At 39.7% G+C, this 14082-nt stretch overlaps 1 protein-coding gene across 1 annotated transcript in view; it reads left to right on the forward strand.

The window, feature by feature from the left end:
* Positions 1 to 14082, forward strand: part of CNTN5 (contactin 5) — a 356213-nt gene that overhangs the window by 306401 nt on the left and 35730 nt on the right. The window contains exons 15-16 of the mRNA XM_050914379.1: positions 11168 to 11326; positions 11752 to 11901. Of these exons, the coding sequence (XP_050770336.1) occupies positions 11168 to 11326; positions 11752 to 11901 (309 nt within the window). The remainder of the gene's footprint in view (positions 1 to 11167; positions 11327 to 11751; positions 11902 to 14082) is intronic.

Here is a 14082-nt window from a genome sequence, read left to right on the forward strand (position 1 = left end):
CATTTCAATCATTAGTTATATTGTAAGGTTCATCTGGTATTTTTAATATATCATTGTAATTTTTACTCAAAAAATTGTTCTGCTTACACCATTTCTACAGGAAATAAATTGGGCATACAGAATAAATTAAATTAAAATAATCTAATTTTCCCTCCTTTAGATATTCATGAATATCAGAATTATTGCTATTAGCAAAGTGGCTAAACTTATACTGAATTATGTATTCAATTGGTGCATTATTTTTACGTCAAAGGACAGTTTTCTAGAACTTTATTACAAGTGGCTTGGAAGACAACTATACCTTGCTGCAGCCTCTTCAGATGGAGGAAAGAGAAACAAACTCTTTGCAGACTCCTATTGCTCATAACTAACATGCTGTTCTTCAAAAGACAGACATTCACCACTGCATTTTCAAGCAATTACAATGTCTCAGTATCATTTATTGTGGAGAAAGCATGAAGTATCCTTAAACCGTATTGATCTTTTTTGAAACCATTCTTTCCAGTTGCTCTATTGGAAGATCCCTTGAATCAGGGAACTAACTGTGTCACTATTTTTGCCCTTGTTCTTCTTTGCTCTGCATTATACAGTAGAAGCTAAATTCAAAAAATGTCACCAGTGAAAGACAATCTGAAGAACAGAGAATGAACAGTGCCAAGTAAATCTCAATACTTTTGAGTTTAATTACTTATAAGAAGGTAATTAACGGTGCAAGAAGATTTCTGAATTTACTACATATGTACGTATATGTGTGTGTGTGTGAACAACGAAAGAAATTAAGACAACAGCAAGTTTCTATTCTTCAACTTCCTACAATAGGTTACAGATTTTTTAAAACCATTTTCAAACCATTTTCAAATTCACTACCTCACAGTTCTTGATTTTAGGTAAGTTGCAGTGAAATACTTGTTTAAAGTTATTTCCGTAATGATTTTTACCTAATGCATCTCTTTCAGGAAAACTTCAAAACTATATATGAAAAGATATTCTAGATCATGTTTGGACAAAACCAAGATTCAAGTCCCGCCAGCACCTACTACTCAAAACAAAACCTAAATACTTTTCGAAGTGCTTCGAAAATGTGATTAAATTATGTATATTAAAGTAAGAAATAACTTCTTAGTGGTCCCCAGTAATTTCTCTGCTCCTTAAATGCTGTTTTTCCAGCCCAAGTTATTTGTTGTTCCCTTTCTGTTTCATTTTTCTAATGCTACCAATAATGCGGATTTCACTAGGAAGAGATGTTCTGGTGGCAGCTGGACCCGTCAGGCACTACATTAGCTTTCCAGCTTAAGTGTTTTGCATTTTCATCTTGGAATGGGTTGTGAATGAGAAGTATTTCAGTAGTCTCATGCTAGTCAACAGTGACCTTCAGAGGTCTGCTCTCCTGACATACCTGATATCATCTGTTTATATTCAGGTAGGCTACTACCCAACTTGCCAAAGTATTTCCTCTCCAAAATATGGTTCTACAAAATTCTCTGCAATTCATCATTACAAGTTGTTCTTATTATTAGGTACCTAAAAAAATAAGTCATGATCTTATATTCATCCATCTGAGATCCACCATCCCCTCTAGATAGACACCTTGACTCTGTGGAAGTCCCCAGAGAGGTCCTTTACTCTCTGAATATGAGGAGGATGAGAGAGACGATTCAGTTCAAAGGCCAGGACTAATTTAAGGCAGAAGAGGCAATGCCAACCACTTACAGTTTAGCTCAGTAACTGCAATGCTCATCTACAAGGTAGGATATCTCTTTTTAGCTGTCTCAGACCCAGCCTCAAAATGACACTTGCCTCTCCTCAAGAGCATGCTATACCTGCAGGCAGTAGATTAGGTGGGATCAAGATGTGTTCAACCCCCTTTCTGAGGCAGAGTAGCCAGGAGCACATAAGTCAGGAGACAAACGAGAGCCTGACTGTGTAGGGCACAATATAAGGTATATCTCCAGCAAGCCAAATATTTGCTTCTTTCATTGAGTTGACTACTGCCCAAAAAATGAACATAGTCCTCAGGGGAACCATTGTCAACAGCTTAAGCCAATACACTGAAGTGGGTATTGGGAAAGGGAAACGCTAAATAACAGGCATGAGCCCTCTGCACCAGATTTGCCCTCCAGCAGGGCAATAAGGCAGATAGTGGTAAAGCCTTAAATGCCGCTGCAAGATTTTCTGGAAGACGGTCATCAGAGCCCGTAGCAGCATAAGAAGGCATATAGGGCAGGTTGGTACAGCTCAAGGACATCCAGAAGAGAAAACAGCTTTTCACATAGGGTGGTAACTATTCTGGCACCAGGCCCGCACAAATGTGCTACTTCAGAGGAATCCCATAACAGGAATTATGTATGTCTGATGGTTAAAGAAATAGTTTTAGTGGAGTCAATGAATACAACAAAAATCACAGCTATGGACTTACATTCCTGACACCCAAGTCATTGCCTGCTTTCACTTCATTTATGCCTTCTGTTGTTTGCTCATCCAAGGAAAATATGTGCAGAATAGCTGTTTGCCATGCAAACAAGGATGTTTACAGGAGAATATAGATATTCGCTACACAGTCAACAAATGTTTTCCCCAGCACATGAAGTCATCAGCCATTTAAGAAGCAGAAGTGATTTATGATTTTTATGAATGTCAATCCTGTTCTTGACATCAGTGCAAGAATAGTTTTCCCCTGTCATGTGCTTTGTCTGGCTACCAGCCTTTATTTATCCACCCAGATCTTCAACTTTCAGTGAATATTAAGTAGCAGAGAAGCAGAATAGCAGAATGTTTCAGCTTGGCTGGTTTTCCATCTATCATTGGCACACCAGTAGTCGAGCTGCCTCTATACTGATTTTTCACAAAGAAGTGATTACCAAAGCAGAAGGCTCTAATACAGGATAAATATGCATGCCATGTTCTGACACTAATGATATGATCACAAACATGGTTACCAAACACCCAAGTACGAGCCAGGAGACTTGCATCTCACAGTTGTCTCAGGTGATCTTGTAGCCAGCAATGTGTCAGGTTTCCTCAAGACAATGTCTGCTTGGTAAGTCAATTTAGTTTTTAAAGCCTGTCTTCCAAAAAGGGCTTATTATATTCTCATTTCCCCATTATGCTGTAGAAATTTGAAGCAATCTGTGCTTTCATATTTTCATTACAAAGGATATCTTCATGATCCTGTGCTTCCACTGTGTTTCACTGTAAAGACAGTTAAAACACCAAATACTTTTGTCATAAAAAAGGTTGACACCATGAAGGGGCTAACCTTTATTACCTTATGTATGTCCAATCGACTACTTAAAAAAGGTCAACAATGTTTTTCACTTTGTGTTTATTTAATTCACCAGTACAAAATCTGTCACTCACAGACGGGGAGGTTTTGAAGAACACCAGCAGAACTCATAGCTAAAAGCAGAAGGCTACTTCTTACGTTCACTTTTGGCAAAAAGTATCCCTTTGCTCTTGAAACACAGTTTCTAACGAACTCATTGGAAGCATTGCTTTGCCATAGGCTGCAATAAGGAAAAGCTTGAGTAAAAGATCTACTATCAAAACCAGTTATTGTATATTCCTTGCTTTTTCTTCTGCAAGTTTGGAGGGTTGGCTTAGAAAAGCAGCTGTACAGTTCAGCAAAGAAAGATAGTGGGAGATGGGAACGTCATACAGGAGTCTAACATGCTTTCACAAAGAAAGATCAACGTGAGGATCCCAATAGTCTGTTAAGGGTAGAGATCCCTTTCACCTGCACTGAGGTGAGTAGTACTCCTGGTGCAGCAGCAGTTTCCGAGAACACCAGGGAGTTTCTTGCAGATTAGAGGATCACTGCAAAATTTACCATGATACCATTATCTGATGTGCATGGGGACAGTGCTTCAAGTATTTAGAAGTGAGTGAGTGATTTTTCCTGTATAAACCTCTATACTGTTAGTGATGATAGTGACACCACAAACACCAACGTAGGTTATTTTTCACAGTTATCCCTTTCTTGTATCACATTTCTTTTTAGGATCATCATGACTGAGTTAGGAATACAAGGTTGTGAAGTTAAAGGGTTTTTTTACATCTGTGAAAGCTTCAGTGCCTAATCAACGGTACCAAGTCTCCAGTATTTTAATATTTATTTAATAAATGAAAGCTTTTTATCATAATAGATTACTGGGTTCAGTAACTTTAAGTTGTCAAATAAATTCCATCACTTCAGTCCTATTTGTAAATTACTCTTGCAAAGCTGGTTTACAATACATTATACCCAAGAGAGTAAGTAGCATTGATTGCAGACTACTCAGACAGATGCTGGATGCTGCATTATACACTGCCTTACAACCGTCTATAGAGCAGCCAGCTCATTTCTAAATTACGAAACTTCCTTTCAGATTGCTCTACTTACTTGTTCTAGATACAGTGCAGCCTGATCTCTGATTTTGCAAAGGAGCAAAGGGTACTAGCCCCAAAATTACTTATTCAATGTTTGACCTTCTGCACGTACAATGTAAACAGTGTAAACTGTAACCCGTAGCAAAGGTTGACACTACAAGCTAACTAAATCTGGGAGAGCATAGCAAAGAGAAAGACCATTAGCTCTTTGCAAGGGAACTACAGTAATGCGGTAGCCAGGCAAGTTTGCTCAATTTTTTAATCTGAGGTACTAACTACAAAAAATGCCATGTTCTGTAACAAGAAGAGGTCAAATAAATAAAATGCAGAGAAATTATTTCTATATGTTTCCTTGTATTCATCAATGACCACATAAAAGATTGTTTCAGCACCTCTAGTACTTTTAATATTTTACATATTTATATAAAAATATTTTATACATTACATATATATTATAAAATATGTTTTAGGATAAACTCAAAGACAATTTATTAGTCTCAGTTCTGTTACAAATAGACCTGTGCTCTCTAAGCATTAATACAGTCAACTTTGTTTCCAGTGCTATCTCATTGGTCTGTACTTAAGGATTTTAGCAGATTTAGATGCCAGATATTTTCTGGGTATTTTAATAATAGTTTGTTCACTGTTATTTGCTTTTATTATCCTTTTCACTCTTACTGCTCAAAATGTGTTTTCTGTTGTTATGGATGTCAATAGACATTGTGCTTTTCTAGAGGAAGAAAAAAATAATGTCTAGTCTTCTTAATTCTCTGCATCAATGCTGTACACCCTTGGAAACTTATTAGCATATACAAAGCTAATTAAAATCCTTTGAACTATACAAATATTAGTACAACATTCATGGCAGGAAGATTCCTTAAAAATAAGATGAAAATCAGCTTGCTTCTACAATGCATAACATGTATTGTAAGACTGCACTGAAAGCTAACCAAACGCACTGTGCATGCCTACTGGAAGTAAAATGAGCTTTAAGATCAAACAGCTACCTGGAAGCTGTAAGATCCTGAAATGGAGCAGAGAGCAACCCTGTAGTGTGAAGGGATGAAAGCCTTTGTGACTACAAACTGTGGTTTAAGAGTACACATTTTGTGGTCTAAAAATAAAAAAGAGGTTAAAGCTATTCATCTTGTAGACTGGCAAAACTACCAATCTAAGCAAGAAATCCACTCTCATGATACATTTTTGGAGAAGTAATGTTTCCTCTGAACTCCACTGACCTGGAGCAAATATAACGCAGGAACTGCTGGTTAAGTTGACCACACTGCTCCTTTCAGTTGTGATATTGCCAATAAAACTTAAAGACAAGCACTTGGGTTTAAAGGCCATCAAACACAACATTATTAAATGGAACGTAAACAAGGTCAGCAGATTCTTGCTGGTCCTTGAAATTACATTTGAGCTGTAGCAAAGGCCAGGAAGATGCCCTAGGCACAGACCCCATTAATTGGACTCACAGAATATGTCCATAATAGTAAACTGCTCCCTGAGGCCAATGGGTACAGCAGAGTTCCCATCCACACAGCTACATTCCCGGTCCCCCTCCCCTCTCAAAACACGATGGGCGCGACAAACTGCCTGTTGGGATCTGCCCCAGCCCATGGTAATCCATTAATTGTGCCAAGGCATCGGCTGGGAAAGTCATAATTGCACAGGGTTGAAATTACGATAGGGACTGGCTGACAACATAATAGCGCATGGGATCAGTGCTAGAGTTCAGATCTGTGCTTTCGCCCTTTTCAGTATATCAGTGTAGCTGAAACATTTACAATATTGGAAGATAGTATATTACCATAGATGGAGCATCAGCCCTTTAACCCACAGACTCCAGACCAAAACATTTCCAGCAATCTGATCTTGTAACAGGACCTTTATTATAATACGGTGTGAAAGGGAAAGAGATTCATATCTTTAAAAAGTTTGTTTTTAAGAGTTTAAAAAAGATCCTTTTTTCTAAGAAACTTTTTTACGAACATCAACGTAACTCATATCTATAACTTCAGTCAAAAAAAGTGCCTAGAAATAAGTGCAAAAATACAAATGGAATGCAGTGATGTCCACAAACTCAGTGCCTGAAAGAGACCCAGGCAGTTCTGGGAGTGCTGGTGCCCGCACTGTGATTGCGGAGAGTGAAGGAGGCAGCACGGACCAGAACTGGGACAGCTGGCAAGTGATGCCCTACAGTGCTAAAGCTAGTCAGCAGGAGAAGCCAATGAAAGAGGTGTGTCTAAAACTCAGTCTCTTACTCTGTTTGGGACCTGCTAGTTATGTCATTCACAATGCAATCCATAGGCTACCGGTGCTTTTCCTCCTAAGGTAAAATTTCAGTTCATGTTCCCTGCACTGTCCATACATTTTGTGTCAAGTCACAACTGCCACTACAAGACGATCCAGCTCAGAGGTTCTGGACTGCAGTCTGGCATCTGAGCTCACAACACTCAGCAGCTCTCAAGGTTGCCTTGCCCAAATCCCCTATTTTTAGGTTTGTACAAGGCAGAGAAGTCATCGGGGCAAAGGAGCATAACATGACATACATACCACCAAAGGCCTTCTCAGGGAGGACACCAGGGATTTCTCCTGACCCTCATCCCTGGAATGAGTCAAGACTATTTAGGCTGGAACATCAACGTCGTCTCTTTTTTACCTTCCAACCCTGAGTCTAACCTCCCTGTCTATCCTGCCACTGGCTGGGGTATAACCTCTCCATCTGCCCAGGGCTGTTATATAGCTACCTTATAGAAACCACGTGGGTACACCACATGTGGAGGGACTGGGGATGCGAATGTATCCACTAAAGCCATAGGGCCTGTCGCATTTACTATACATCGAACTTTCTCTCCATCCTCTTGTTCCCTACCATGTGCAAAGATGTCATCTGCCGTAGGTGGGCACAGCAAAAGGGGTTTATGCCACAGCAGTCAAGCTCCTGTTTTATCAAGCACCTTTTTCATTATTCTGTAGTTATTACCTCTTTCTTTTCCTCTTTTTCTTGGCCTCTCATCTTCTTGATGACAAGCCAGTACACCTTGTCATTCAGAAAGCAAAATCTTCAGGTCAAGAAATCTGTGTTCATGAACTGCTACATATCAGGCTTCTTAGCTGTTTGGTAAAAGTAAGAATTATCCTGGTCAGGCAGCAGTGGAGTAAATCAGCACACATTCTGGGATTCACAGGAAAGGGCACTGCCTCACTGAATGACTATGGCTATTATTGGTAATAGTCTTTCAAGAACTCTCACGTTAGCATTGTACCATGGCAAGTAATCTAAAGAACCTCTCAGGATGATCATTCCAACAATAAAAAGACACATAAAACAAGTTTGCCAAAATGCAGTCACGCATGTCCTGAAATGAAGTATCAATCTATGGAATTGCTCTGAAAGAAGATAACTGACTAATATCTTTGATGCTGGGTTTCCAGTGCTCCTAGAGTCGCATAAGAGCCTATCGCAGTCCCAAATGTCTTCTCTATGAAGGTCAACTGCATTGTAGTGCATTTATGACCAGTCATTTTCTGTGTAGTTTCCAGAGAAGCATTTGAGCAGACCACGCATTTTTTCCTCAATTGGCTATTCTCAACTAAAAAATTATTTTAGAGATCCTGAACAATAACATAGCCCTTGGGAGAAAAGCTTCTCTGCATTAGCCATCCGGCTGACACCATGAATGATTACATCCAAGCATAAAATTTAATGAGATTTCTACAAAAACGAGTGACATCTGCATAGCACTCAGGTCCTGGCTAACTGTCATACATTTGTCATCACTGAGGCTTTTGTCCTTTATTAATCCGCTTTCAAGAATGCCTGCTGTTGGAAATGGAAATGCTTTTTAGCAGTCATCCTGCAGACTGTGTAAGAGCACACATCTCAGAAAGCATAATGACACATTGTCATGCCTAGGAATGCATTTAAAAGGTTTAAAAAACATGAGAGAACTCCAACAACAAAATATATTGAGAATTTAGCAGGAGACGTTTGCATAAATGTATTTTACATCCTTTAGTATAAGCAAGATGTTTGTTCTTTTGCCTATAATGCAGTGGCTAGAAACTCTTTAACAACATTCGGTGTGCATGGGAGAAATATTGTTGTAGAGGGAAAGTACTAAAATATTTCCCTTTAATTTTGTTTGTGCTTGGGACCATGATATAATTCTGGGCCTAGGGCTCCAACCCAGTAAAAGCATATGATTGTATCAAGATCCCAGCTTTCCTTTAAACTTTCCCTCATGGCTACAAATAAGAATTTCACTAGTATTTTCCTATATCAACAGATAGCCTGAAACAATAGATGATGGAGATTGAAGATCACCCTGTTTTATTAAATTAGCCCCAGGACTTGCTATTCTGAGATGAAGGCCTGACCTGGTGCTTCCCATCAAAGAACAGCAAACACTTGGCAGGAAGGCAAGAGTGCAGAGGACACGTCTTTCTGCCATGTTTTCTCCCAGGAAGAAAAACAAGACCTTTCAACTGCAAAATGAAGATGGGACTCCAGAAGGCCAAGAGTCACAAGGTGTCCAAGGGGTGGCACCATCTTATCCCAGCACTGTTTGTGACTCGATGAAAGGCACTGACAGCAGCGAAGTCAAGCCTGCTGAGCAGGCAGAGCAAGGGAAGAGGAAAGACTCCCAGCACTGAAGCTGCCCACCACCCATGGAAGTGAAAAATCTTGTTCTTCCTATAGCCCAGAGCTGTACTCTGGGCTCCTGTGAAGAGGACTGTAGTGTGTTGTGGAGACAATCTTCTTCCATCATACATCCATAATACTAAACTTTACTGAATTCCTTCCATTCCAAGAAATTGAATCCCTTGAATTTCAAACATTCATTTGTCTTTTTTTGTTGCTATTATTTCTAAATGACATATATTACTAACATTTTAATGTCAATTCATTGCTTGTAGATCATTGCCAAGCAAACAGAGGCAAGTGAATAGCATAAATTGCTTTCTCATTTAAAAGATTCAATGTCTTATTCTGAAGCTATTGAGCCCAACTATTACAAAACTCTGGTCATACTGTTGTCATAGCTCATGTAAACATGCTTTTGTTGAAGGCATATCAGAGGAAATATAAAGCTGTTTGCAGCTGCAAATGACAAAAAATCACAGTAACTAAAAATATTTCCGTTAATGGGTTTTTTTAGCTTTTGATATTCAGATAAATTTGTTTCTACTCATGGACTAAGGCTTCTAGCCAGCAAAAGATTTGATTGCATGAAATAGCACTAAAATATAGTCATGCTGAGCTCAGTAATGCAGAAATCCTGACTACAACTGCCACTTCAAATGGAGGCACCAGACCCAAGTGTCTGCCACCCTCATCCGCAGGTGCTGAGCTCTGACAGTTCAGCAAGTGGGACCGCACCGCTCACCACAGCTCATGGGAATGGAGGTATCCAAAGGACCTGCTCCACTACAGCTCATGATACATGCAAACAGCACTGGGCTCCCGCAGAAGTGTAGCAGCAATTGCTTTCTATTAATGAAGTTGTTTCCATCATCACCCTTCCTGCAGTTTAATTTTGGGAAAAAGTGTCCAGTAGTGCATTTCTGATTTCACAGTCCTCCATCTGTGTAGAGGCAGAAGCAAAACTTCAGCCTTCAACAACAGGAGGATGGAAAAGAATCAGAAAGGTCTTGGATGCCAAGAAAATCCAGATTTGACATAAATAATTATATCTATTAATAATATTAATACTTTACAGAAGTCCTGTCCTTCAGGACTTATATAAGGTTTTAAGTATAAGAAACCACAAGAGAGATGTTTATTCCGCATTTACCCATGACAGAGACGCACATTTTCCCCTGAACATCTGGTTACAACAACTGTGGAAGAGGATCCTGAACCAGGAGAACCTTGCCTCCAACTTAGCTCGGCCAGTGCAACTGGACAATGTTTTCCAACACCAGTGATATCAATATCAGGAAGAATTAAAGAAGAAAATTGGGGATGGGAGTGGGACGTTATAGCCACATTTTTCTTTGCAAAGTCGTGTTTGCTACCAGAGACCTCACTTATTTGATCAGGCACATGGCCTATACAAATGGTGATTAGCATATTCTCATTTGGTGCAGCTAAGTGGAATAAATAATCCTTTCATTTCTCAAGTGAGAAGTTGTTGTGGGTTTTTTGTTTGTTTTTAATGGAACCATAGTAATTCTCAGTCTTCAAAATACTTGGGTTTGGGTTTGGTTTTGTTTTTAATAGCTTTCAATCAAACAGTTAATGGACTTCCAGCAGGTTAGTAATCCAGGCGGTTTCCCTGAATGAGTGAATTTGAGAAAAAGGATGAATGCTGTATTCTTGATTCACTTATTAGTGAATATTATTGTTCTTCAAGAAGCACATCCACCTGTGCTTCATTTTGATCACTATTTGTCTTTCCTGCTGACAAGTCTCACACAAAAAGAAGACGTGATTGCGACTGTTCAGTCTAGCCTGGATGCTTCTTAAAGTTGCTCTTTTTTCCTTTAATTTCAGGTTCAGAACAATTATAACAGGATTTTTTTTTAATCTGTTTCTATTTCTAGTTCTTCCGCTGTCTCTCTGACAAGTTAATTGATACTCACCCATGCAGTATTTAAAGAGTAGAAACAATCACAATTTACCAGCAGAAATCGTGGAAATTAGGTATCTCTGTGATGTAGTAGTGTGCATTTTAACCCTTGTATTTCACGGATATTGAACTCCACCGGGTCCCTACAGAATGTGTCTCCTGTATCATTGCTGTTCATCTGTGATGATGGTGTGGTCTGTTTGATTATTCCACTTTATTTCTAGGTCCTCCTGGTCCCCCAGGGGTTGTAATAGTGGAGGAAATTACAGACACCACAGCAACACTCTCCTGGAGTCCTGGGGCAGACAATCACAGCCCTATCTCCCTCTACAACCTGCAAGCACGCAGTCCATTTTCTCTTGGCTGGCAGACCGTAAAAACAGGTGAGAAAAACTTTCAAACAGCACAAGTAGACTGTTCAAAACTCCTGCTCATCACAATAATCACCACTGGCAACTGCAGGAACAGATACTCTTAAGAGAACAATGATAAATTAAAAGCACTGATTTTTTTTTTTCTTCTTTCATTCCTTTCACGTTACTTAGCAACAGCTCTGAAAGGACAACACAAAGACACCTGCCATGATGCATCTGTGAATAAGCAGAAAGCTCTCCCCTAAATCCTTCAATCTGTGTCTTTTCAGGAGTCCTACAGTGTCAAAAACCTAGCTGTGATTTCTGACATATTAGATCCTTGATGTCTATCATTTCTAATGGCCATATTGTATCACAAAGTCCAGTTGCCATTGAGACACTGCATGCGAGCTTCAGATTTCTGAGCGACCTACACATTTCTTTACTGTCTGCAGTTCCAGATGTGATAAGTGGTGACATGGAGTCTGCTATGGCTGTCGAACTGAACCCTTGGGTGGAGTATGAGTTCAGAGTTGTAGCAACCAACAAAATTGGGACCGGAGACCCAAGTGCACCATCGCGAGTGATCAGAACCAACGAAGCAGGTAAGAAGAGGATAAAATGTTAATTTTCCAGGACTACCAGAAACAAGAACTATTTTAATATAATAATAGACCTATTCTCTTCTCCCTGGTACACATCTGTGTGTTCAGTCATCCCTGTTCCAGGGTGATATTCTTTGTAATGGAGAGCTAGTTTGTTTGAATTACAGGAATATTGTTTAATTTACAGAAATTTCAAATAAAGTCATTCCCTGCTGTCTTACTCCATCCGGGCTGCCTTACTCTTCATCTGACACTTAAGCCATTGCTGCCTGCCCTCTGGCAGGCTTCCACTGCTCTTCGATTGTAGGCTGCTTCTCAGTCTCTTCAAACAACTGCTCCCAAGCAGCCTCTCCACCCTTATTCTTCATAATTTCTCTCCTCGAAGGTGCAGAATTTTTTTCAGCAAGATAGGGAAGCCATGGGAAGCTGCTTAATTCGAAATACCTTGTGCTCTAAGTGTTTCTTTGTCATGCACACTCTACCATGAACTTTTATTGCATTTAAAGACTTTTCATTATATTTCTCACTGGGATGGTACTGTGAGAGCCCAGGAAAAACGTTTTATATCCTATTTGGGTCTCTTGAAAATTGCAGTAGTCTCAGAAAGTTTGGAAACATTGACAGTAACTTGGGCAGAATGAAGGGAGATACAGAAGGACTGGGAGTCTGAGAAAAACCCCTAGGCAGCTAGAGAGACACGTTTTAAGAGGCAGAAAGAGATAGGGATAGGGTTTGAACAAAGTTTCAGAAGACAACTGCATCTCAGAACACTTTCAGATTATTCTTCATTCTTCTTTATTGAGGAGGCCTTGAGAGTTTTGATTTTGTTTTGATGTTTCTTCAGCTGAATAATTTATAAGTAGTTTATTGATCATACAGAATAGAAGGATGCCAAATTCAAAGATTCCACTTGAATTTGAAAGTATAACTGATTTTGTAGTTGTAAATATTCTGGACGAATACAGCAGTTGTGTTGCACTCTGTCTTCTCATTAAGGGAGATTATAAGAATTACAAGTGGCAATGTCAAAATGTGTCCGCCTCTCTCATTCTGAAATAAAACTCTCATCTTTTATGATATGTTAATCTTGTGCCTCAGCTCCGTAGTTCACCGGTCTGTGTATATGCTACCCATAAACATTCACAACAGAACATTCAGGCTGATTTTCTTAGACAGAACCACAGAATCAACTGAATAATTGGGGCTGGAGGGGATCTTGGGAGGCATCTAGTCCAGCCTCCTGCTCAAAGCTGGGTAAACTGACTTCAGAGCAGGTTTCTCAGGGCTTTGTCCAGTTGAGTCTTCGAAACCTCCAAGGAGGATGATTGCACACCCCCTCTGGGCAACCTGTGCCAGCAGTTAACTAATCTCATTGTGATTTTTCTCTCAATATATCCAGCCAGAACTCCATCTATTTCAGCTTATGACCACTGTCTCTTGCCCTCCCACCCTGCACCACTATGAAGAGTCCATTTCTGTCTCCTCAATGACCTCCCCACAGGCACTGGGAGCTGCTGTTAGGTCCCCCAAAGCCATCTCCGCTCCAGGCTGAACAAGCCCAGCTCCCCCAGCCTCTCCTCACAAGGCAAGTGCTCCTGCCCCACCATCCCAGTGGCCTCCCCTGAACTTGCTCTGGTTGATCAATGTCTTTCTCATTGTGGCACCCAAAATTGGATGCACTATTTCAGATGAAGTCTAACAAACGTATCTTCAGTTGTAATAAGAGACTTTTATTTTTTTCTGCTTTAAATAACTACGTAGTTGCTAGCTGATATTAAATTTCACTGTGCAATCACAGAACTGCACTGAAGTGATTTGATTCCCATTCACGCATGTGGAAGGATGCTTCTTTTCCAACTCTCCCCCTCATCTTCTGCAAGCTCCCCACAGTGTGAAACTTGATAACTTTATAGCAGAAGCTTCAGATGCTACATACTTTGTTCCATTAAGAAAAGAAGGAAAGGAAAATGAAATAAAAAACGAGCTAGTTTCATCTCAAACGATTTTAAAAAAAAACTTATTTCACCACCGTTATTCTTTCCTTGATTTTGTACCTTATTTCATTGGCAGTGAAAATTCTGCTGGACCCAAATGTTTGAATGACTTCTCTATTTATTCAGGTGGTACATATCAGAGATGACACAAACATTCTGGAAAAAGTTTATTCTGTAATAGGTTGCA

Source organism: Gymnogyps californianus, chromosome 1 (assembly GCF_018139145.2).
Source record: "Gymnogyps californianus isolate 813 chromosome 1, ASM1813914v2, whole genome shotgun sequence".
Classification (NCBI taxonomy): Eukaryota; Metazoa; Chordata; class Aves; order Accipitriformes; family Cathartidae; genus Gymnogyps; species Gymnogyps californianus.